General features: G+C 39.3%; 1 protein-coding gene across 5 annotated transcripts in view; it reads left to right on the top strand.

Annotated features, from left to right (window-relative positions):
* smap1 (small ArfGAP 1) overlaps nucleotides 1-26,006 on the top strand; it is a 112,242-nt gene that overhangs the window by 25,397 nt on the left and 60,839 nt on the right. For 2 of the 5 annotated variants that reach the window (XM_044372802.1, XM_044372801.1), the window contains exons 4-5: nucleotides 5,753-5,828; nucleotides 23,081-23,158. In XM_044372802.1, the coding sequence (XP_044228737.1) occupies nucleotides 5,753-5,828; nucleotides 23,081-23,158 (154 nt within the window). Of the gene's footprint in view, nucleotides 1-5,752; nucleotides 5,829-19,879; nucleotides 19,949-23,080; nucleotides 23,159-26,006 lie in introns of all 5 variants that reach the window. The other 3 variants (XM_044372800.1, XM_044372799.1, XM_044372803.1) reach the window with 3 other exon arrangements.

Genomic DNA, 26,006 nt, shown 5'->3' with positions numbered 1-26,006 from the left:
CACCAACTTAGCTTAAGACCAGACGTGAGCCCTGTTGGTGCAAATGGCCCCTGGTGACTGTGAAGGCCACAGCATATGAGTCACATCATTTTCATGAGTCCTCGTAACCTTTGGACGGGGCATCGTCATCCTGAAAGATACTACTCCCATCAGGGTAGAAATGTTTTATCTTAGGATAAACTCACTTTGATCTGGATCCAGAGACAAAGTCAACTGGGCATGCTCAGCATTTTTGTGCATGTCACAGAGCACAATAGAATGTAAATTACTTGATCTTACAATACACCTGTATCTGTTATGTTTCACCACTCATTTATTGAGTTTTTGTCTTTAATTTGTCATCTACCTAGAATACTACATTTTACTCTACATTTATATGAAACTTCTTATGTCACCATTCACTGGCATAAAAGCTAAATTTCTGATCGATCATCAGCCAGCATAGGATAAGGCTGCTGTTATATATTTTTCCCGTTGTCAACAAATCCCAGGAAAGGAAATATCTCAAAATATTTTGACTTCAGCATGTCTGTTGCTCTCAGTCCCAAACTCATTCATGCTGAAGACGTGAATCTTGGAAAAATGTGTCAAAAGTGTATATAGATTTTATCTTTTTTAACTAGGCTCAATAATTTCCTAAAACAAAGGGCAACTGTAGTTTTTAGTAAACCTTACTCCATCGGGAGTAAACAGTGCATTTGCTGAGTTTTCAGCTGCAGAGTTAGCTATTGAGTGTTTACTGCAGCAGGACGGTGTATGTGATAATGACTCTAAATAAACTACAGCGGCTGTATTCATTGTAATGAAGCAACATGTCACCCGGTGCGACAGTGTGTCTAATTGATGTGTTTTTAGCTGTTCTCTGTGGATGGCAATAACAGCCAGTAGGTCCACCACTTTAACCAGACTTAAATATCTCATTAACTATTTGATGGATTACCATGAAGTTGTGTACAGACATTTGTGTTTCGTAGAGGATGGATTCTCCTGGCTTTGGTATTTCCCTGACTCTTTCTGTAGTGCTAGCAGCAGGTTGACATCTTTGGCTTTTAGTGAGCTGTATTGAAAACTATTGGATAGATTTCCATGAAAAGTGGTACACATATTCATGGTCCCCAGCTGATGAACCCTACTGACTTTGGTGATCCTTTGACTTTTCCTCTAGCTACAATGAGGTTGACATTTTGGTTGTTTAGTCAAGTGTGTTGACAACTATTGAATGGATTCTCATAAAATTTGGTACAAACATTCGATGAATTCCAATAACTTTGGTGATCACCTGACTTTTCATCATCAAAGTATCCATTACTTTGGTTTATAACTGAACACATGCAAAAATAATCACATTGCCCCTCAGCCTGAACTGTACTCTCTGTGTTTAGTGATAATTAGCAAGTGTTAGCTATCAGCATTAGCATCGTCATTGTGAGCATGACGGCATGTTGTATGGCTGTAGACACGTATTCTTGTTAATGGTGTTTGGACAACAATGGAGCTCTATGACCATATCAGGGTTTTGATACATAAATAAAATGTGAGATGAAAGTAAAGTATAAATGCTGACAAACTGTTTTCATATAGCTGTGATCAGAGAGTGAACTCATCATATAAGATGTGAATGATGCTGACTTCCTAATATCCTTTATTCAGTATAAATATCAGCTGACACTGTAAATTACAACTCGAGCGAGCTTAGTATCAAGACGGAGAAATTACAGCATCCAATCTAACTCATCGCCATCAAACTTCTGCTTCATCGGCACATCCGCAATCATTTCCAGCACCAAATAGGACGTGACAGGCTCGCCACGTCAGCGTCATTCCACACATTTAACCAGGACACCTCCAGCGGTCTGTCTATCCATCGGTGTAACAGCGGTTTCCAGTTTGCCCTTTTCTGCTACACAAGACAAGACAGCTGTGTGGTTAACACAGCAGCATATGTTCATATTTCCACCACCAGACTGAAATAAATAATCTCCCTGTTTGAAATGCTGCTCTAATACCCTATCTTGTATCTGGCAGGCCCATTTGTGCGGGTGGTCATCATTCTTCACTCTTTTGAAGTCCATTAGTCGTTCTGACAGCAGCGCCGCTGGCTGAAAACAGCAGATAACAGACCCAGGATTAGGAGCGCAATGGCCTGAGTGTGTGTGTGAGCGGTTCCTATGTGTGCTTCTGTGTTTTTGTACTCACACATCATTTTGGCCGTGTTATTTACTGTGGTTATATATGTAAATGAGAAGGTGCAGTTTGATTCCCTCTATTTGTTTTTTTGTGTTTCAGCCTCCTACATTGGTGTGTTTGTGTGTATTGGAATGTTTTTACACAAGTGCAGACATGTTTTCTTGGAGTATTTACACTTATTACTGACATTAATGCAGACTAGAATTACTTATTGTAATTCTAATATGGGAATGGGAATATGCTCTTAAAACTATGGGTTTTAAGGACAGTGCAATTGTTATGTTTAGAAAAATTCAACTGACTACTTTTACTTGTAGTATTAAGCTGTAAAAATATCTTTAATTTAGTCTAAAAAGGCATGCCGTTTGTCCAATGTTTATACCAGAATTGCAACTCAAAAGATTATGTGACACTAAAGCTGAATTTTTACTTGATGCAAGCGGTCAACAGCGGTCCAGCTGCAGACGCTGCACCTACGACGTAGATTTTGATTTATAGCTCTGCGTCAGATGTCTCCTGTTGATAGCACTGCTGCAACACTAGATGGATGCATTTACATTATTTCAATTACTTTGTGATACAGAGCAACAACGGGCTACACATGTACACATAGAACCGGAGTTATATCCAGGTAACTTCTGTTTTGCCTTTTTCTCTTTACTGGTTTAGGAGTATTTCTATTGCTGTACCATTGCAGTGTTTACATAGTTTTATTCACTGAGAGAGTAAAAAAGAAAGCAGATTCCTGAGCCTTTCAGCCCCCAGCGCCTCCTGCCCACATGTTGAAGGGTCTTTGATAGTAGTGTCTAGCATTGTGGAAATTTTTATTTCACATGAAACTAGCTGCCTGCAGTATTAATACATCTGAATGCTAGCAGAACCAAGAATAGCTTGTTTTTTGCTCACCAGTATGGCAGCAACTGCAAAACCTGAATAGAAATAATAAAACATATCAGCACACTCAGCTCAGGTCTTCCCGCTGATACCATTGACTTGTTTTACAGTATAATAAATATGTAATCTCTTGAAGTGTATGACATCATCACAGCTGTCCAGCTCTGACTAGACCGGATATGACTGATGTCAGAGGTCAGCAGTGGGCTCATATATCAGTCTCTATGGTGTGTGTTTTGCAGATCTTTCATTGGTGTTGCATCTACCTTCGTCTAACGCTCATTCGTAGTCATGTATACATAACCACTTTGTCATTTGCCACACATTTATTCACAATAGCCCTCGCCGCTGTGCTGAGTATCGTAATGCAGCATCCTATCCGCTCTGCTGTTTCTAGTCAGCAGTACAGAAATAAATAAGGCGCCGTGTTTGAGATGCAGCCCCAGCAGCAGCCTGCCTCTTCCAGCCTATCTCGTAGCTCGACTCGAACGGGTGGTCATCATTTTTCAATCTTTTGAAGTCTATTACTCGATCTGACAGAAACGTTGCCGCTGAAATAGGGAGATAAGAGAGTCGAGATTAGCGCTGATGTAGCGCCTGGGTGTGATGGTGTTTTGGACTGTGTGAGTTGGAGTTCATGAGTGTGAGGTTCAGTGTGGAATCCTAATGTAAACACCACAACCACACATAACTGCTCTTATTGATAGACTGATGGAATTAAGTTAACTGACTTTGATTGAACAATATTAATAATGTCAGTGCGGTTAGTTAAGGGGATACAGATCTGATGGCTTTTAACAGGGTTCTCAGTAATCATGACATTTTGAGAGAAGCATTGCACAGCATTGCAAAAAAAAAAAAAATCAGGAAATACTCTGAGAAAGGCAAAATCAGGGTATTCAATTTGAATATACAAAGGGGGTGGTTTCAGGAATATACTGCTCTTCTTCAAATTCATTTTCACACGTTTTAATTTGGTTTTCAGCTGAACATTAACATTTTTAGGTCTTGGGGGCACAGACTGTGTGGTTGTCTCCAAGCGCACCTATAGTGCATAACAACAATGAGTCATCAAACCAATCGGCTTCTCCAGAAAATCATATAGTTATCTGAGCAGCATGACATGAACACACAATGACAATAGAAATAAAGATGTAAAATAAAAAAAAGGTTTGGTGAAGCTGTTTATATGATCATGTCAATCCACCGCTGATTCAGCATTAATTCTACTTTATCCCAGGCATGTTGTAAATGGTCACATCATATTGTAAAATGTAGAATAAAACAAGAATAAGACATGATATGCTTTTGCTTAGAAAAAAGCAGGATTGATGAGCCCTGGTAAACTGATGTCTCCCTCAGAAACAGGCAGAATATATAGTTAAAACCGTCCAATCTGATGTATGATACAGTATATCAGAAAAATGAATGTAAACACAGTGAATGACCGTCCATAATGACACTGCGCTCTGACGCGGCGCTTCTCAAATTGGAGGCTACAGATTTATCAACATATCTGATCTCTTGCCTTCAGATGCTGCAGGGATTTAATGAATTGAAGTATACAATATAAAGCAGCTGTGCACAACAGATATTGTAAGAATCACCCTTAATTCTTAATAAATAAATGCAGCTCTTGTTGATGTAATCACCAAATCATGACGTTGAGCCTGAAACGGACGTGGTTCATCTACGATCCACATAAATAGCAGAAACTCACTTTAATCTGCCTCATTTGAATAAACCTCTTACCTGTGCACTCTGTGCTCTTTGCTGGGCACCAAAATACTATACAGATGGGCAAAGCGAACTTCAAGGTCAGGAAAATACTAAACTGTCAGAGTGCTGCATTTGCCTGCTGTTGTGCCTCCACAAATATAGGGCCCAAGGGCGCGTTAAGACTTTTTTAATGGACTGTTTGCTTCTCTGCTACTGTTGTGTGCTTGCATGCAGCATTATTCAGGATAATTCACAAAATAAACATTCTGTACCATTTAAAAAGTGACCTGTGTTTGAACATGCATTTCATCTGGTAATTAACAGAGAACAGCAAAAAGAAACATATTGGTAGCAGAAGGGCTGGGCAGTATGAAACTAGATATCGTCTTAGATTTTGGATAATATCATGATATGGAATAAGTGTTGTCTTTTCTTGGTTTTAAAGGCTGCATTACAGTAAAATGATGTCATCTTCTGAACGTACCAGACTGTTCTAGCTGTTCTATTATTTGCCTTTACCCACTTAGTCATTATATCCACATTACTGATGATCATTTATCAAAAATCTCAGTGTGTAAATATTCAGTTAAAGCACCACTAATCATCTCTACAATACTGTCACAATATTGATGTTGAGGTATTTGGTCAAAAATATTGTGATATATGATTTTGTCCATATTGCCTAGGTAGCGGTGAGACTGGCCCTGGTCTTAATGTACTTTATTAATTGGGTTGAAAGCAAATATTTTTGGTATTGCGTACCCCTATTATCCATCTACCCAGACTTATATCAGGTATCTATACATATATAGGTATCTAGATATCTACAGTATCACACACTAAAATTATGAGGTTGTTTTTAGTGATTTTATTACATGTATGTGCATGATGGATGTACTACAGTATATTGTTATTCCTGTGCAGTATTTCAGTCCTTAACTCTAACCTTCAGAGCAGTGGAGGTCTTCATCCGGGACAAGTATGAGAGGAAAAAGTACTATGACAAGGAGGCTCTGGATGCTGCTCCTGTGAGTATCAGCGGTTACATTTTTATATTTTGAGGATTTTGCTCTGCCTGTACATGTTATTGTAACAGTGTGCACACAGCCGCCGCAGTTGGAGGCCATTTCATATAACCTGTACATCAGTGGTTGTTTGTTTCATAGGTTTGATGTAAAGCTGTTTGATGCTAGTATCTGTTAAACACAGAAACCAACTTACATTGAAAATGACAGCTTTTCAATCCTTTTAACTTACTGAAATTTTTCTTTTTTTTTGTTGAAAGGCTGCCCAGTGTTTTTTCTTATCACCTAAAAAAAAATTACAAAATCTACACACACACACACTTTTCTTTTAGGAAACTTCATATTTATGATTGAATATGAATGATGTCCCATTGCTTGCCCTTTGGCTAAAAACTATATCAAGGAGTGTTTGCATGGTTTTGGCTGCTGTTGTGTAAAAAGTTGAGTCATGCTACTTCATATTTCTTACACATTTAAATGAGTTCCAGTACTGACTTTTCAGTGCCAAGGGCTCTTGGTTGGCTTCCAGCATCCTTGTCTTTCACTCATCAAACCTGTAAAGTTTGTATTTTTACAGCTACGACCTTTCCTGAACTCTAATCTATCACACTGCTGGCTGTTAAGCTTAAATGTGTGAAAAAACAGTGAAATCCTTTTCATCCCTGAAAACAACAGCCTTGTTGTATCTGATCTCAAGAGTTGGTACACACAGTTAGTATAACCTTTCAAAAACACTGTCATCTTCTGATACCAGTCTTTCTCAGTAAGTAGAGATGTCTGTGTGTGTGTGTGTGTGTGTCAGAGTCAAGCATCAATCTCCTTTTCGGTGGATGAAGGAAGAGAAAGGATGTGATTGTGTGGGTGTGTGCGTGTGGTCGGGTGGGTGCATATCTCCCTTTCTTGTTTCCAGAGAGATTATCTGTGTAAGTTGTGTGTGTTTTTGAGTGTTTCAGTGAGTTACTCCCATACTGTGAGTTATGCAGGGTTTTGTGAATGCTCATGAAAATATGTGTGATGCAATCTTAGTGTGTAAATTCAGATCTAACCGCCTGTGTTTCCCATAAAAAACTACGAGCCGTTACACTCGCCTGCATTTTGACTCAGCTGTCCTGGATGTGTGTAAGAAGATACGTCAATACAGGTATCTATTTTCAAAATTTCTGATTTGGGATTAGGATTCAAATTAGGATTATTATTTTATATTTTAAGCCTGTTTTGGATGTCTACAGAGTATTAAACATGGGAAAAGAAATCTGTCTAATTAATGCAGTTGCTTGTTGTTGAAGGTTAATGAGGTCTTCCTTTGATTTGTCAACTTCTAAGTAAAGCAAGCTAGTTTTATATAGACTAAAGCTGGTTTATGGTCGATCAGAACTACTTCACCAGAAACCAGAAGTGTTTATAGTTGTTTGGAATGAGCACACTGGAAGACAGAGTGCAAGGACGGCTGTCATAGAGGAAGGGGAGACGTAATAATGTTTAAATACAGCGATAACGGCGCATATTTCAGACAGTCTCTCCTTGAAGGCTTTCATAGCGTTTCACTCGGTTGTTCACTTGAAAAGTGACTGAAATAGTTGTGTGAAGAAGAGAGCTGCAGAGAGAAGTTCAGAGATCAGCAAACAAAACAAAGCACAGCCCACTCTCTATCTCTCCAAACATCAAAATGAAATGTTTCCTGTGGGACAACACTAACTTTGGCGGAGTGTAAATAATAGTTTAGCCCACTCATGTAATTAATGTAAATTAGCTACAGCTGACTGTGCCAAACGCACCACTGACACTTTCAGCATTTTAACGCTAGCTGATTTTTACTGCACAGTTAAATTTGTGATTTTGATTTAAAATGATTACAGATTTTGCCCGAATGTAAGAGATCAAAGTTATAAAGTACACACCGACACCAACTGAACAGCGTTTAAAAAAAAAAAAAAAAAAAAAAAAAGTTGCAGAGAAAGGAAAACACTCTCAAGCATAAACACCAAACACATTACATTAATGCGAAATGTCTTGTTCACAGCAGTCTCGCGCATCTTTATCCCTCTTCCTCTCATTGTGTCTCTTTTTGTTTCCCTCATCCTCTCCTTCTTTCTCTCTCTCTCTCTCTCTCTCCTGCCTCACTCCTTGTTTTTTCTCTGGCTTTCTCTGAAGCAATGCCAGCAGCCAGACTGTGATCTAGGATCTGTTTCTGCCACCCACACAGACGGCTCGGCTTTTATATGCAAATTAATTATTAAAAACAACTCATTATCACTTTAAGCAGTTTTCCTGCAAATGAAGAAGGAGAGGCAGGCTACAGTAACCCTGAGCTATATAGTTTGTGTGTGAGAGCGAGGGATGTGTCGGTGTGGCTTATTTGTTGAGAGCTTATAGATGAACAGTCTCCGCGTGCTTCTTCACTGGAGTTACATCATCATACTGGTTTTCATGTATTTACCAGTAGCTCAGGCTATTTACCCTCAGATGAAAACTGGATTTGTTCAGTGTTGATACTGTAACATGATGGATATTAAGATGCAGTTGGATCATCGTTGGTTGCATAACAAATTGCAACATTTTCAAAGTGCTGAATGAATTAAGTGATTTGAAAGTTTTGGGTCTTTTTATTGTATTTTATATAGACAAAGTTCTATAACAAAGGTAACATGAAACAATACTTGATGTGAGAACTTTGTTTTTTGTTACTTTTGTGTCTCATATTATAATGGCGTGATGAATTTCACTTCATTTCCCAAGATTATCTTGAGTCTGTTGAGTTAAACTGCATTAGTTGTGATTTTTTTGCTACTTGGGGCCAAACAATAAGCTGTAAATACAATATGGTCTCAAACTGTTCCTTATTTACATATCGAGCAGATACAGAGCAACATTATAATTTAGTTGAAGTTATGTTTGTGTCCACCTTGCAAATGTAAATCCATGTTTTTGTCTCAACTAACACATTCATGGGTTCGTCATCACGAGCAGCTCCTTTCATATTTTTGAACCGTTGTTAATGGAAAAATATTGATTAGTGCAGCTTTAAAAACATCATTATTACAGTAGGTGACCGGACTGAGTGAGTGGAATGTGATCACAAGCAGGACACAGAATATGTTCTGGTTTTCCTGTTTAATATTATCTGTGACATAATAAAAACAGGAAGCTTTCACACAAGTACTGTAGAGCCATGAAGTCAGCAAACTGGCTCAGTAATGTCAGTTAAACAGCCGTGTCTAAGATTTGTTAATATTAGCTACCATAAGATAATGCTTAATAAAGAGAAAATAAGACTGTAGCAGCAAAACCCCTGAATGTGTTGAACTGAATTGAATTGAATTGATATTTTATTTGTGAGAGGAAGACTGGCTTATTCCTTCTTTCAAACGTTATGTAGTTTTGCTTTAAATGTTTTTGTAAAAAAAACAAGTTTATATTCACTAAAGGAAAGTATTGAAAAAAAGCATTGCTCTGATATCAATACTCATCCTCAGATTTTACTCTGACACTGACATGAAAACATTTCAAATGATGCTTGATGTTTCATATGCTGTTTGGACATTTTAGCATTTCACTTCTGACACTTGCTTGGAATGAGTTATTTATTGTCAGAAGCTTCAAACCAAATTTATGGCATTCAGAAAGCTTTATTGGTACAAACACTGACTGCAAATTTTTGTGCATGCAAGAGTTTTTTTTTGTGTGTGTGTGTGAGAGAGAGAAAGAGATGGCAAATGTGGGAGAGGGACTGTGTTCTTTTGTAATGGGCAGCTTGCAGTACTTTGTTCACAGTGGAGTACATGAGTGCAGCCACTCCATTTCCATTGCCCATGCAGCATGAGCTTATTGTTCTGCCATGAGTGAATCAGTGGTACTGTGTGTGTGTATCAGTATATGGACCACAAATTCACAATGTTATTGGAATCAACAAGGCATCAGAGTGCTTCCTGCAAACCCTCTGTGATGAACCCAGTGATTGGCCTAAAAATGTCACAAGAGAGCAACACAGTCACCCTGGAGGAAGCCTTTGCTGATTTTCGCCCTTATTTGCCTGTGTTAGTCATGAGGATGTCCTGTATGCAGTGTCCACAGAGCTCGCCAGTGTTCTATGAGTTCCCGCAGCCAACTGTGGCAGTTTAGTTAACTTCTGCTATCCACTGACATATTGTATTCTGACATCAGAGCTGCAGGGAGAGTGTAGCTGAGGTCGTTTGTCTTTTTGTTGAACGGGAAAACTCAGACTCCTCTGTCAGAGTTCACAGTTAGCACAGACTTGATTGTTATTATCTTTTTTCACAATACTTCTGCTGTCAATTTTCATTGTCTCAGCCTGTAGCTAAGTTTACAAGAATTCACCAAATTTAAGATTCATGTCAAACTAAGAACAGTTAGGCTACATACAGACAGCTTTTGTTTTAGCTTGTTCGTAACAGTTCGCTATTAGCTTAACAAGCTGTGGTTGTGTAAAACACACCGGGAGACTGTGGACAGAGCAGGTGGAGATATGGCTTTTCTACATGGTCATGCTTGTTGAACAGGTGGTTTGATAAAGTACATATTGCACTTACAGTAACAAGCATAGTTGTCGTCAACTCGTATAACTCGTGTGTGTATGTGTATCAAACACAAAGAGGAAAGGACAGAAGCAGCATGGTTAGGGTTAGGGTTAGGGTTATGGTTAGGGTTATGGGTAGGGGGTTAGGGTTAGGGTTAGGGGGTTAGGGTAAGGGTTGGGGGTTAGGGTTAGGGTTAGGTAAATGACAGCATAACGCAGTCTGTAAATGATAGCAAAATGTGGTAGAGACTCTCAGCATAGTTTTTTTCTGTTCACTCAGCTTAGGCACTGCACCTGAGTCTTATAATGGTAGGGAAAACCCTGAGTACCTTGACTTTGTTGATGAGCCTCCATGTAAAACGGTGATATATGTTTCCGTGTGACTGGTGGAGGCTGTGCAGCCATCAGCCACTATCGGAGCTAAGTTCTGCCTATTCCGATTGTTTGTAAAACGTTCTATTGGCGCTGATTAATCAGCCAAACTGATTACTTGGTCTATCTGTAGTACACATATTTATGTCCCCCTCAGAATGAACTGTAATCACTTTTCATCTAATGCCAACATCAGGTCAAAATGTCAATTTGTCCGATGCTTACACAATACAATACAAAATACTGTGCCTGCAAAACTATTGACATTCTCATTGGCCTTGATTACTTTGTGTTTGGGGAAGTTTAGTGACATTAAAATGTGGATGTTAGCATTTAGCTTAAAGTGCTGCCTGACTAAACCCAAACAGAGCTGTTATCAGGGCTGTAGACTTTGCTTAAAGTTTAACTTTTAGCAAAGTCAGAAAGACAGAAATGGGCCGTTAGCGTAAGATCCATGTTGTATCTCTTGTTGTCATTAAGTTGTATAAGTACACCCATTTGTCATTGCAAGGAGATTTATGATACTTAATGCAACCGTGCCACAAAACATGACTCAAGGTCATTCAGTTGGCTTAATATTCTATGAGAAGACTGCTGAGTTATATTACAGTTATATTAAACCCATCCCTCAGCCTTCCTAATTCTTGTTTTATTAGTCTCTGTACAACGATTCGACTTTGCTTCAGCGAGTGTCCTCTGCAAGAGTACAAATGAAGCTGTTAAAGGTCTACCCAGCAGACAAGTTTCTGTTAAGATGTTAACCATCTTTCTCTTTCACTATCAGTACTCGCCACGGTGGAGAGCCAGCACTTCTATCTCTAAGTCCTAATATCTATTCAACCTCTGTTCATCCTCTTTCACCCAGCTCGCACTGCTCCTCTCCCTCTTACCCTCCAGCGTCTTTTCTCTTTATCTTCATTATCAGTCCATCTGTGCCTGTTTAGTGCTGTGTCGACATCTCCGGCAGCATCAAAGTCGGAAGAGGAGGAAGTTTTGAGAGAGAGAGAGAGAGAGAGAAAAAAAAAACCAAAAGACATCAACAGAATAAGTAGGGGGCTAGGAAATGCTCTGAATTCACATCTCAGCTGCGCTCTTTTCACCACCACAGGCAACAAGAGCAAGCAGTCGTTTGATGCCTTAACAGTTGAGGAGGGAGGGAAAAAGATGGAAATGTAGAAAGCATTCATCTGTTCTGCCCTAAGAAAGACACAGCCAGTGTTAGTTTGTAACCTAAGGTAGTTTAGAGAGCCAAAAGGAGCAGGGAAAGAAGGTGGTGAGGAAGGAAAGGAGGAAGTCATGGTATGAAGGAGGTGAGGAGGGGTTGATGTTAGTAATGTAATGTCTTTCTGAGAATTCATTTTTCTTTGGCTGGCTTTAAGAGTTAGCTAAGGAATGCTTGGTGTATTTTATCAGCCATCCAAAACAGGGCTGTAATACAGTTCCATTACAGATTTGCATTGCTTACTTTCATTTAAGCTTCAGACAGAAGCAAATGCAGCAGAGTGTGCAGAGTTATAATGGTGTAACATCCTCTACTACTGGAACTCTGCAGCCTGGCTCCAGGCCAAGCGGCAACTATCAAGGCTTAAGGTTGAAGCCAATGTGGAAGTACACGAAATTCTAATGCTAAATGCTAAATTGAGGCCCTCTAATAAGTGTGCTGGTGGTCATTTTGGAAATTATTGCTCTGTTAATAAGATCTGAAGACTTATAGTAGCTTTGATGTCTGCCGTGTGGGTGTTGATTGACAGCTGTGATTGACAGTTGGCTCACCTGCTGCTCTCCCCGCCTCCGGGACTTGCACTGAGCCAGACTATTATCGCAATATTTCAGTAAGTTTAATGTTACTTGACTGCAGTAGCTGCCCTGTTAGTACAACTTAGCTAAAGTAGCACCACTCAGTGTTCCCAGTAAGCTAGTGTTTGCTTCAGTCTGAGATAATGTTGTGTTTCCAGAGCATTAAAGGCAACACCTGCACTCCTTATTTGAAACATCCTAGCTCCAACTCTGGGATTCAAACAGCTCCAATGTAAACCAATGAGTGATGTCACACCTTGCTACGTTCATCTTGTATACAGTCTATGTTCCAGACCCTCAAACTGACAGGACACATTTCCATTTTTTTTTTTAGCAATTTAAATAGTAATAATGAGTAATGAAGTAAAAACAATATTCAGAAACATTGGAGCTTTGGCAACAATGCAGATGAACAACACATACATAATGTCTCCATGAAGAATTTGATCACTAGTTCAGATTTTTGGATGTACAGTACTATGGTATGAGATGATGCTGGGACATTAGTTCAAGTGGTGAGTCTTGTGGTCAAAGATCTTCCAAGCTGGTGACTTGGACCAGTAATTAAGAATGTTCAACAATACTGATGTTCAGTATATCAGTCAGTGTGAAAAGCGGTTGTCTGGCCATTGACATCTCTAAAGTTAGAAAGTATTTCACAATTATAAAAAGACCAGTGACTAGAAGGTAATTTAAATCCATCTGCTGTGTCTGTGGATTTAAATAATTATTGAATGTATTGTATCTACTGTGTACCAGATCTGAGTGAAATACACAGGAGTTTGCAGAGGTCTGTGTGCACCTCTGTTAATGAGCTGTTCTGAGCAGTTGAAAACACATACAAATACTATCCAAAGACAACATTGCGAGTTCTGTGGTTTGGCCTCCATAATCTGCAAGTGTCACTGTTTTTTTTTTGTTGTTGTTTTTTTTAATATTTAACATTTATTTATGTCTCAGACTGTTGTGTGCTCCCACCATTCCTGCTACCCCAACTTTTGCCTTTACTACACATGCTAGCAGCCACCACCGAGCCTGTTTGATTACAGGTGCGGGTCAGGTTGTAGGTCTTGCTTTAACAGGTCGGGTCGGTTTGGAATTTATTTAGAGATACAGTAATGAGTAAGCAGGTAATGGGTTGGTTACAGGTTTGCAATACTGGACTCATGCAGGACACCTGAACCCATGTGTGATTCGCACTGCAGAGAGCTACTGAAGTTGGCAATGGAGCTTAATGAAGACTTCCATCAGAATCGATTTTCTCTTGGCACTCTTAATCCATTTCAACAAGGACATTGTCACCTTTGTTGTCATTTTCAGTCAGAGACTTGTGCATACCAGCTTCACCATTAGAGGTGATGATAGCCAGTGTGAAGTAGGAGTAGTTGTGCGGCCGGTGTCGTGTACCCATGAGCACCATTTTTAACTACCCCTTGAACTACTGTGTATTGGAGGGGTGTAGTTCTTTGATTCCTGTACATTGTATTCAAAATTGTCCTCACAGTTTTTACAGACTTAAGTTCGAAACATATTTTCTGTTTTTGCGTAGCCATTAGGGTTAAGTGACGTAAATTTAGCTCAAAATTTTTGACTGTACCTGGCGTCTATCCTGAACACTGTTTCACCACCATAATAAACTGCAAAGAAAACATACATATTTCAAGTTTTAAAATGACTTCATTACATTCACCATTTTTTGGAATGATCCAATTTGTTCTGCTGTTGCGTTAAGAGGCATAAAGTGAAGACGAGGCACAAATCTCAAGGGAGATATCTGAGGCTGTGGCGCATGTAGAAAGGCAGCAAACAGCCAGATGGCGAAGAATAAACAAGGAAATGATAAAGATGAGGCCAAGGTAGCATCACAATTGTTTAGTTAAATCTGACTAGCATGTCTCATTGCAGCCAGGAAAGATTAAACAATTTCTGTGGAGAAACAGCTGATGGGATATTTATCAGGTTTGATTGGGGTAATTCTGAAAACAGATTGACAATGGCAGTAATTAGTATAGACAGTGTGTGAAGTGTGTGTTCATTGTTTGTTCAGAGACTGCTTTAATGACAGACTTTGTGTATGCCAAGCTGTGGCAAGCACCAGACAGGCTTTTGACCATCTTAAAGAAACAACTTACTTTAAATTCTCTCGAGTCTCCTGAACATGAAAGTAGTAGTAAGCCATGCATGCAAATGTGGTGTTGGGAATGATCTTTTCTTGACTTTATCTTTTTATATCTCCCTCCCGTCCCCATCTTTCCGTCTTTGTGTTTCTGTCCATCTGACACTGTGATAATCTCTGTCTGTGGAGAAATAATAGCTGTCCGTGTGGATAACAACACCACCATCCCATGGTCCTGCTCCGTCACCACTGTAGCTCTTGAGGCTGCCCCTGGCCAGCCTGAAGATCCCTGGATCCTCTTGGGAGCTAAACCCAAAACTCCGGCCAGCTCTACCCCCTATACTGAGCCTGCAGAAGGTTGATCTGTCATTGGTGGAGGTAAACAAGGTGGCAAGCGGTCTTAACACTCTCAACAACCTCAGGAGATCCAGCTTGAAAATAAATTCAACAGTGCCGGTGACAGGCTTCTCTGTCACCTCCCCATCTAATGCCAAACTGCTCTTGGGCCTTCCATTAGGGGAGGGTTGTAGCTCTGCTGCCTCCTTTTTGCTGCCTTGGGCCGCAGGCTGGTGCAGCACACAACAAGCACGGTGCTGGGTCCAGCTCCGCTGGTCAGGGAGAGCAGCCAGCAGTGACTCACCTGGCTGCTGCAGACCGCCGGGATGCTGCTGCTGATTGCCATACTGCTGCTAATGCCACCTCTCCACAACATCCCCATAAGCCTCCGACAACGCTAATAATCAGAGACTTGATTATCAGAAACATGAGAGTTGGAAAGGCACATACTTTCTGTTTCCCTGGCGCCAAAGTGCTTGACATTTCAGACAAAGTTCCAGACATAATAAAATCCCACCCTGAAGTAGAAAAAAAAATCTGCACAAATGACATTCCCAAGCAGCAGTCTGATTAGCATGAGCACCTGGCTGTCCTCTGCTTGTGACACTTTCGGTGTGGATTTTATCAATAATTTTAACGTCTTCTGGGAAATTGTTTGGTCCAGATGGTCTCTACCCGAACAAAGCTGGAGTTTGGATGCTATCTGCCACTTAAGCATATGGAATCCTCCGTTCAGGCGCTCCTCACAGAAACCAACCATGTCATCCCGCAACTTTCGAAATGACCGGTCTGTCAGTGGTTCCACATTTAACAATTGTAACCCTTCCATTGGACTTGGACCAGACAGACATTTTCATCATCAACGCCCTATGAGATTTGCAGTCAAACAATCTGGTGCATGCCCCAGGAACCTCATTTCTGTTAATGTTCAGCCTCAAAATCGCCTAAAGCCAGTGCTTTCACTTGACTACTTCTGGGTCTTCTCGTCATTTCCGACGCTAATTTAAATGATTTAAATGATCCTCAGATTTTCAAGACTAGAAGTGGTTTTGGTTTCTTACATCTAAATATGCGTAGTTTACTAAGTCATAACTAATATGATCACTAAAGCATCCTATTAACTCAAACTCATCTGGATGTTATGATTTGAAAAGACTTGGCTGAAGAAATAGATTAATTATCAGATTGTTTCTTTCAGTGGTTTTAATATTTTAAGAGCAGATAGAGCTGGCAAAGGAGGTGGTGTGGCAGTATATGTAAAGTCATCTCTCTCTGTACTTGAGCTGACAATTCCTAAATATTTGAATTTATCTCCTTGAAAATTGATATGAGGCATAATAATTTGAAGGAGTAATTGGGGTCTACAGACCTCCTTCTGCCCCCTGCCCTAGAAAAATTTGGTGAATTAATTGCACCATTGATTGATCAAGAGGTGATTATCCTTGGTGATCTCAATTTAGACTGGCTTATCTCAGCATCCAATAATCTTAAAGAACTTTTTTACAATCTTAATTTTACACACACTCGCCCACACCTGAAGGATTCCTCTAAGTCAAGCTTAATTATTATATTAACAAACAGACAGATTGTTTGCATTAGAAATGTGAAACAGAGGAATACTAATTCACACATAGTGGTCAGAAGAAACTTAAAAATTTTTAATGACCAGGCCTTTCTGCATGTTCTGCATGGCCTTTACAGGTCTGCCTGGTCATTAAATTCAGTCCAATCACCGACTCTCTCAAAATACCTGATCCTGACCAAAGTTTTTTTTTTTAACTCAGTTTTAGAGAAGCATGCACCTTTTAAAAAGAACAAAATGTAGCTCTACTCCCTGGTTCCCTGCTGAGCTTTCCACCTTATTTTATTCAAAGCAACAAAGAAAAAAAAGCATTGGCTCTGGCTAGGCACACCAAAGACCCTTGTCATTGGCTTGCCTTTAGACAGTTGAAGAATAAGTGCACTGCTGCTGTCAGAAATGCCAAAACTGACCATGATCTGCACTCTTTTACTAATTCCTCTTATAACCCCAGTAAATTCTAGAAAATAGTCAAATCTAAAAATTCTAACACTTCTCTACCTGCCTATGTTGTTAATGGCTTTACTCAGATAACTGATAGCTATGAAATTTGTGCTGCTTTTAACAATCATTTTGCTGCATCTTGTCAGGTATTTGACAGTCTTAGGGTTGGTCCTAGTGAATGTGTGGAATAACATACGTCATCCTTCCTTAATACTACTGCTGAAGTAAACCACTCCTTTATCTTATTTCCTGTCTCCAGTAGGATGGTAGTTGATGCCTTATGCAATATTGATGTGCAAAAATCAACGAATGATGACAAACTGGAACTGTTTGCTGTGAGATCCTCAGCACAGCTAATTTCTGAATAACTCATATTTTCAATCTTAGCTCTACATCATTCCTACAGTTTGACTGAAGTTTGCATACGGCCTTCCTCTCCATAACGGTGGTAGCAAATCTGAATTAAATAATTATTGTCCAATCTCAAAACTATCTTGTCTTGCAAAAATACTTGAGTCACTTGTTAATGAACAGTTGAAATCATTTTTATCCACACATTCCATACTAACTCCATTTCAGTCTGGATTCAGGCCTAAGCATAGCACTATTTCTGCTACTCTTATAGTTATTAACAATATAATCTCAGCATTAGATAAGAGAAAACACTGTAACTGCTGTATTTATTGTTTTAATGAGAGCTTTTGACACAGTTGACCACTCTCTGCTTTTACAGTGACTTTCTTCTTTGGGTTTTGACAATGCTAGCTGCCTGTGGTTTCAGAATTATCTCTCTGATAGATTACAGTATGTCAAGATAGGTAATATCCAGTCCTCTTTTCTCCCCATTACAAAGGGAGTTCCCCAAGGTTCTGTCCTTGGACCAGTTTTATTCACTATTTATATAAACAATATTATGTCTTCATTGTACAATTGTAATTTCCATCTATACGTGGATGATACGGTCTTTATTCCTGTGCAGATTCTATTCATGCTGTCACTCAAAATCTATAGCTATCATTTAACCTCTTTCAAAAACACCTTCATAATTTGAAACTGGTCCTAAACTGTACAAAGACAAAATGGATGTTGTTTTCGAATGCAAGAAATATTGACTATGGTAGTTTTGAAATTTGTTTTGTTAATAACACCATAATAGAGAGAGTGCAGTACTATAAATATCTAGCATGTGAGTCAATAAAAACTTACTTGTTGTTATCAAGGCTGAGATTGAAATTGGGCTTTCTTTTTAGAAATAAATCTTGCTTTCCTTATTTACGAGAATTGTTGAAGCAGTTCTCCTCTCTGTTTTGGACAACAGGGATGTTATTTATGGGTGGGCGGCCAGTTCCACTCTCAAACCTTTAAATGTAATATATCACTCCACATTAAGATTCATCATTGGAAATAGTTATGGGACAGACCATTTCCTACTATATCAAAAACTGGCCTGTCTGCTCTATCAGTGAGGAGGGATCAGCATTTGTTTTTATTTATTTATAAGTACCAAAAATTCATACAGAGTTAGGAAGATCTGCTTTCTGTTACTGTGCCCCACATCCTTAGAATATACTTAAAAAAAACTTCAAGTTGACTTCATTGATACTGTTGAGTCAATTACAAGGTTTAATTGCTAATTTTATTGATTGTAACTATCATTGCTTTTAATTTCTTAATTGTTCTTATTCTTCGCTTTCTTCAAGGTTTAAATAAATAAAATGATGACGATGATGATGATGATGATGAAAAACATTTTGAGCTTGGCTGCCTTACTGTACATCTGATACAAAGGAAATGTCTATGCACTTTAAATACAAAGGAAATTCCACTTGTAAAGCTGTACTAATCTATATTTTTATATTAACAACTGATTAAATGAGGTCTGTCATTTTATAGATATTACTTCTATTAACAAACCCACAGAGAATATGCATTTCCCCTTAGCTTTACTCATCTTTTTAACCTCTCATAGCTCATTGTTTGGTTTTGTGGCCCATAGCTTTACTGATTTGATTTAGTCTCACTACTCTTATCAGCGTAGGCTCCAGCCACAGCAGGCAGCTGCTTTTAGCTACCCAAACAGCAGACGAAGTTAGCGGCTATCTGGTAAAGTCAGACCTCTTTCATTTGATGGTAATTTTGGAACCTGTTGTGTGTTGTGAGTGTAGAGTAACAGGTAACTCACTTATTGGACAGTTTATTGTATATCAGCATCATCAGCGTTTCATGGACCTGCAGGGCAAAATAAAATTCTGGTGGCCAAAACAATCAATGATGCATCTTTAAAGTAAGGAAAAAAGAAACGACTGTGCATTCACCTTTCTTACCGTTCACATTTGTCTAACTTGTCCCACAATGGTCGCAGGGTCATAGGTTTGCCATCACCCTGATAGATCACTGTTTCCCACTCTACAAAACACTGATGAGCAGGGAAATAAAAAATGGCCTGTGAAAACAACCAGCTACTGTTGCTGGTTGACTGCAGAGTTCAATTCAAGCCCTGCTCTCATTCTTTCTCACAGGTCAACGGCAGATTAATAGAGGTCTTCTGCACACGCTATAACTGTGTGTGTGTGTATGTGTGTGTGTGTTTGTGTGACCTTATTTTGACACCATTCTTCCTGTGCGGCTTTAAGGTTGAATATAACCTTGGCTTGCAGCATCTACTGAAGCGAAGAGTTCTCTGCTGTAGTGGAGAAAATCCTCCTCCATTCCTTCTAATTAACTCGGCTCTCTCTCTGCTTCACTTTCCTCCCCGTGCGATGCTCTCTCTTCCCTCTCTGTTCTTCTTGTTCCTTCTGTCTTTATTTATTTGTCTCTTCTTCTCTTAGTCCCTCGTCTCTGTCTCGCCCTCTGTCTGAAATTCTCTTGTCTTCCAGCAGAAGTCATCTGAAGCTGCTTCTCTCTCCACCTCACCGTCCTCCCAGGCTGACAGGAGCAGACAGGAGGTGCAGGTCTTCTCTGTGTTCTGTGGTGTGCTGGTGACTTGCTGTGGTTTTCTTCTGTTGCTTTGTTGTGGTGTTGTCATGTAGATTTGTTGTGGTGTTGTTGTCATGTCCTGTGTAAGTGTTTTTGTTTAAAACTCAGAGATTACTGAACCTCATAAAATGTTGACATCATGACAATTTTTTTTCTCTTGCTGTCAGCTGGCCGGAGTTTTTGTTTAAAGGCTTTATTCAGGCATATTGTATCTTGTCACATGTGGGTAAATGTTGCTCAGTTTAAAGATGTAACAAGAAGAAAGAAGATGAAACATCTTTTTCATTTCTCTTTGTTCTCAAGCAATTTCGTGTTGTACTTCCACAAAGTTGTGACTCGTGAGAGACAGATTAAAGGTGCCCTGTGGAGTTTTTGACTACCACGTATTAGTGCTTTATCACATTACACACACACACACATTACTGCTGACGGACTCACACTGTTCTGCTGATTGACAGTTGATAGTGGTAAGGTCCAAGTAAGTGTAACAATGTGCCCGCAAAGTCAGTGAAGAAGACTTATTTATAAGACCTCAAGAATGCACAGAATGCGTTACGTCGACAGGCAGTGAATGTAAACATATCTCTGTTTGCAGGAAAACTCCACAGGGCACCTTTAAAAACAGAAATGTCAAAATTGAAGCAGCTGAGGCTGAGATATCCTGGCTTTCTTTCCTTAGTAATGGTCAGGCCTCAAAATGTCCGATCCTACATTTCCCATAATGCAGCCGGTAGCATTTTTTGTTAGACCTCCCCAGGTCTCCCCACTAACTCTGTGCCTCAGTCAGTAATGAAGCCCTTCCATTAAAATTCGTAGCCTTCAAGCCCAAGATGATGTCTCTGTGACATCATCAGGGTTATTTTCCATAGTGAGCAGTAACTTGAAACACTGTCATTTGCATCATCGCTAACAGCTGTAGTATCACATTAATTAATTTATAATTTTTGCATCTATAAAATGTGACACATTGCATTGTGGGATTGTTAGCAGAAAGTAGTCCGTGCCACGGTGGATTTTTTTGAGGGCACGGTATATTGCATATATTTCACACTATATTTCACAGAATTCAGACAGTAAAATAAAATGATACAGTACATATGATACACTATATAAGAAATAGAGACTGATTTCATACATGTGGTGTTTAGAAGTGTGTTGTAGATCTCTGCTACACAGGATTATTTGCGCCTTTGCACAGGATCAGTGCTCCTTTAAGTTTGCACTGGCAGTGTAGACATGAAGTGATTAAATAACCAAAGTTAGAAACATAGCCAACATGATATGTGGAGGAGGATCCCATCTGTAATTAGCTGTGTTTTATTAGTGATGATCAGATGGAAGTATAACAGCCTGCTAATGCTGTTGGAGCAAATTGGTCAATGCTAGCCTCATTAGCTCATAGTACATAGAGCCAGAAACTTGTTGCCTCAAAGATTATATACACAACTTTCTGATGGATATTTTAACAAATATGCAGCCAAAATATAGCTCACCAGCTGTTTGTATGCAAGAATATTAAGTCAGAAGTCATTGTAGTCATGACCAGTTTAACCAGAATAGAAGCCAGTGTCTTATAATTCTGTTCATATGTCAACAGTAGCCATTGTTACCTTCATTCTCCTGTCATAAAATCTTAAGAAATTAAAATTCAAGCATAAAGGAAACTTTTTTCCTCCTTCACTTGCCTTGACATTTGACCGAAGCCTTATGTGTGTGACTGTTTTTATAATATGCTCTGTTTGATTTTTTAATATTTATAGTCTAAAGTCCAAAAACTTCTGACCCTAAGCATGCTCACAATAGAGCACAGAAGATAGTGACTCTAGAATAATAATTCACTGCATGTTCTCCATTTTAATTCTGTTTTGCATTATTTGAAATATCGATGATTATGCACTATTGTTTATCATGTTCTCAAGACAAATAACCATCTCAGCATAAATAACAATAAACAAGCCAATAAAGTAATTGTGTTGTGAATTGAGACAGAGGGAGACGCATAGAAAAACAGACTGTTATTGTTACTGTAATGGCTTGATAGTAGGCTTCACCCACTAAGCTAAAGCTTTTCTCTCTGGCGTCCTGACAGTCATTAGCTAAAGCCTGTTGGTGGCTGGCATCAGCGCTGGCTCATTTACATATAACAAAGCAAGACAGATCCATCAACCTGAAAAAACTACATCAACTCTCCGCACGCTAATAATGTCTGCACATTAAATCTGCATCGCGAGCACATTAAAATCACATTAAGGAATGAGATCTAATTGTCTTCAACCTGCTATGAGGTACAGCCAATCTTTACCATCAGGAAGCATGTTTCCTCCCACTAAAGGCTCCTTTCTGCATGCTTAAGCATGATGCTAGTTATGGTATTGCAGGACAGGAACATGTCATTTATTAGTGTGACATACTGCATCTATACTGTATCAGCCTGTTGAAGAAGAGATGTCAGTTATTTCATAGTGAACAATGCTATGAATTTATTTCAAACTGTTTCATTTGTTTATTCATTTACACATTTTTTTTAATGTTTAAAGTGAAATAAATAAATTAGGCTATAAGAGCTTGATTCCAACAAAAATACATGTGTGCTGCCTGACTCATTAATCCAACAAATCCATATTGTAGCCCGATATTATATGTTGGCAATTGAAATAGGACACAATTCAAATCTTGCATCATATGCAGCTTTTATTATCATTTATCGATTTTTAAATGCTCAGAAAATATGCTCCCACGAGTCTGTTGTATTTGACTGCATGTTCACGTGATCGAAATCATTACTGAAACTCATGCTAATGGATTTTCTGATTGCCAGATAGTCCATATGAAAAAAAAAGGAATGAATAGTCAAATCTTTGTATTGATCAGCCAAATCCGATTCAGCTGACAAAATTCTGAGTTGGGTACGGCCTTAGTGTTGATTATATCCTCCTTGTTTATTAAGAGATTATATATGAATAGGCTGCATTATTATTGCTAATGTTACCCTTAACATTAAATGCTCAACATTGAGGCTCCACAATAACTCTGCCAAGAATAGAATATTGAAGAGACTGAAGGGATCTTACATCCTTTTCTTTCTTTTTATTTCTCCACAGAAGGAACGTGAGAAGAAAAAAGAGGAGAAGAAGAAAGAGAAGGATGCTGATAAAGTGGAGAGACACAACAACACAAAGGTATAAGCACCGTTAATAATTACATTACAGTTAATATTGAACTGAAATCATTTAAGTAAATAAACTAAACACATAGTAGAGATCAGGATCAGAGTGTGTTAGTTAAAGGTTTGCTAATCAGTTTATAATCTATAACAATTGTTCCAATAACTGTATATTATGTGAAAGTCATAACTCATAGTTTCAAACCTCTCAGCTTTACAGAGCATTTTAGCATCTTTCAGCTCATTGTTTTGGTTTTCCAGCTGGTAAACCTCATTTGAAAAAGCTCTGATAAACCCACTGGAGTTAGTGGAAACCAAACAAGAGCTAAAAAGATGCTGATAGTGAAAATAGGCAACTGTCGTGTCCCTCCACTTAAACACAACAACACACAGATCGACACAGTGTTGCACCGTGGTTGGGATCTGATGTCACTTCACACTGCATACAGGTTGTTCAAGGCTTAATCTGATATATATGCTGTGATTTTAAATGCTCAATGAGTTGGAGGAAAAACTAATTATATGTAGTCACACAATTCCACAACTCCATAGTTAGTCATCATCTGCCAGATGTTATGTTTTAATCTTGCTCCGCTGCCACATGTGTCCATAAAACCCAGATATTGGATTGAATTTATGGAGGTGCTTTCAGTAGTAGCTGCTGTTTTTATCTTTAAGAGCTCTCACGTTCAGTTTTGGCCATGAAAAACTGACACATCAGAGCGTCTACAGTAAAAAGAAAAGTAGTAAAGGAGAATATGAATGAAGTGGAGCAAGTTTAGAGAAATATTGTCCAGCGACACTTATCATGCTTCATGTACGTTGTTGTGGTTTTTGTCATGAAGGCTTGAATGAGGAGGACGAGAAGCCTCGCTCGTATTTGTGTGTGTCTGTGTGGTGTTATGAATGCATGATGTGTGACAACAGAGAGGCTGTGCAGTCGCTCCACCTCTGTGGTGCAGGAACCGAATCCTCAAGGGAAACTCCTCATAAACATTCATGTTGCTCACAGATGCTTTGGTTTACCTCTGTGATCATTTCTCATTCATGCACAGAGATGTAAACATGTGAAGAAAAAACTGTTAGAAAAAGGGAAAAGTGTTGTTGTGGTAATAAACTCACTGGAACTTGACCCACAGCTGCAACAAACCAATTAGCTTTACCAACATAACTGTAATAACCGTTACCCTCACAACACTCTGCTTCTTGTCCTTCAAAAAAAAAGGCCTTCTGTCACCCAGTGTGATGAGTGAAGCCCTTGCTGCTGGCAGATCTAGCTAAATTTAGCTTTTTAAAAAAGTAGACTGTTAACGCTCACTGCACCAGACAAAGATGCCCTAACATCACAAAGGACAACTCGCATAACGTTGTGATTCAGGAGAATATCTGGAAAGTGATGGAAAGCCTGAACATTGGCGGAATGACTGCTATTAACCGAGATAGTGCAGGTTTGACTTGCATGTAATTCCAGCTCTTCCCGACGTGAGAATGAGCTGCAATTACCGATGTCTGTTACAGAGGTTAGTGTGTGTGTGTGTGTGTGTGTGTGACATGAATACTTTTTCAGTGGAAGACAGAACGTGTGTGTATGTGCAGGCATTGGCTTTGTACTTAGTGTAGTGTGTTCATGCATATCTACTGTATAGTGTGTGTGTGTTCTTGTATTTGTGAGTGAGTGGTGGGGTGGGGGGGAGGAGGGGGGAGAGGCAGCACAGAAGCAGTGAATGTGTGTGTTTCTGGGTCATGGTTAGTAAATTCATAGTATTTCCATGGCCTGGGAAGCGATGAGGGAATAATGTAGCTCTCAGCGGTGCGGTGCCGCTGTATGCGTGTGTGGTAGTGTGTGTTCAGATGCTCTACAGGGAACAGAAATGTAGGCTGTGGGCAACTGTACCCACTCAGAGTGAAATGTAACAACACAGGGGTCTTCACTCTGTGGCATTAACGTTGCTTACTCTACCTCCGTCTTTTCACATACCGGACTCTGCAGCCTGTTTATTACCTTTTTATTGTCATCTTTCTTTTCTGTTGCAAGATTTCTGTCCTGACTTCCAACAAAGAACTGATCTACCAAGCTGTTTCCATTTCAAACTCAAAAAATAGCTTCATTTCCACTCACCAAAAACATAAAATACTGCAAAAACGTTTTAACGCTCGGCCGAGGCAGAAAATGTCAATGTATTGATAAAAGCTAAATGCGACAAACTGCAATGGAAACAGACTTAGACAAATAAATGATGATGTATGGGACATGAACATCCAGCAGCAGACAAAAACATCAGACCTGTGTGGAGCGATGAGGAGAAATATCACGTTTCCACCACGTTTTCTACATCGTTTTTCCATCGTTTGAGGTTTGACTGCTGCTCGTTGCGCCTGCTTCTTCTGCGATGGTTTAATGGCCCCCGACCGGATGATAAGTGCTGCCAGCTGTTTATCTTGATGAAGCAACTCCAAATATTTGTATAATTGCAGTGGATTGAAATGTGCATCAAATCAAACTTTCTTTTTTGTGATTTTTCTGGAAATTCGGTTGAAATTTGTGCTACATTTGCATGGAAATATAAAAAAACTATTGTGAGTAGCAGTCTGAAGCACCTCTTGAATAATAACAACCTCTCCACTGAGGAGGACATATGATGATTGTGGTTTATAATGCATTACACTGGATTCTATAAGGTTCACACAATTTTCAAAGGTTACTGTAGACTTTCTGTGGAAGATTCTCTGCCTGTAAAGCGCGGGTGAAAATTTCCACGGGTTATTAAACAATTATTGTGTCTACGGTGCGGTTTCTACACTGCCTTTTCTACTCTGCTTATCCTGTGCAGGATCACTGGGAGCTGGAGCCCATCCCAGTACAC

This window comes from Thunnus albacares, chromosome 14 (assembly GCF_914725855.1).
Source record: "Thunnus albacares chromosome 14, fThuAlb1.1, whole genome shotgun sequence".
Classification (NCBI taxonomy): Eukaryota; Metazoa; Chordata; class Actinopteri; order Scombriformes; family Scombridae; genus Thunnus; species Thunnus albacares.
The sequence above is the reverse complement of the archived record's forward strand: the minus strand, read 5'-3'. Positions and strand labels throughout refer to the sequence as shown.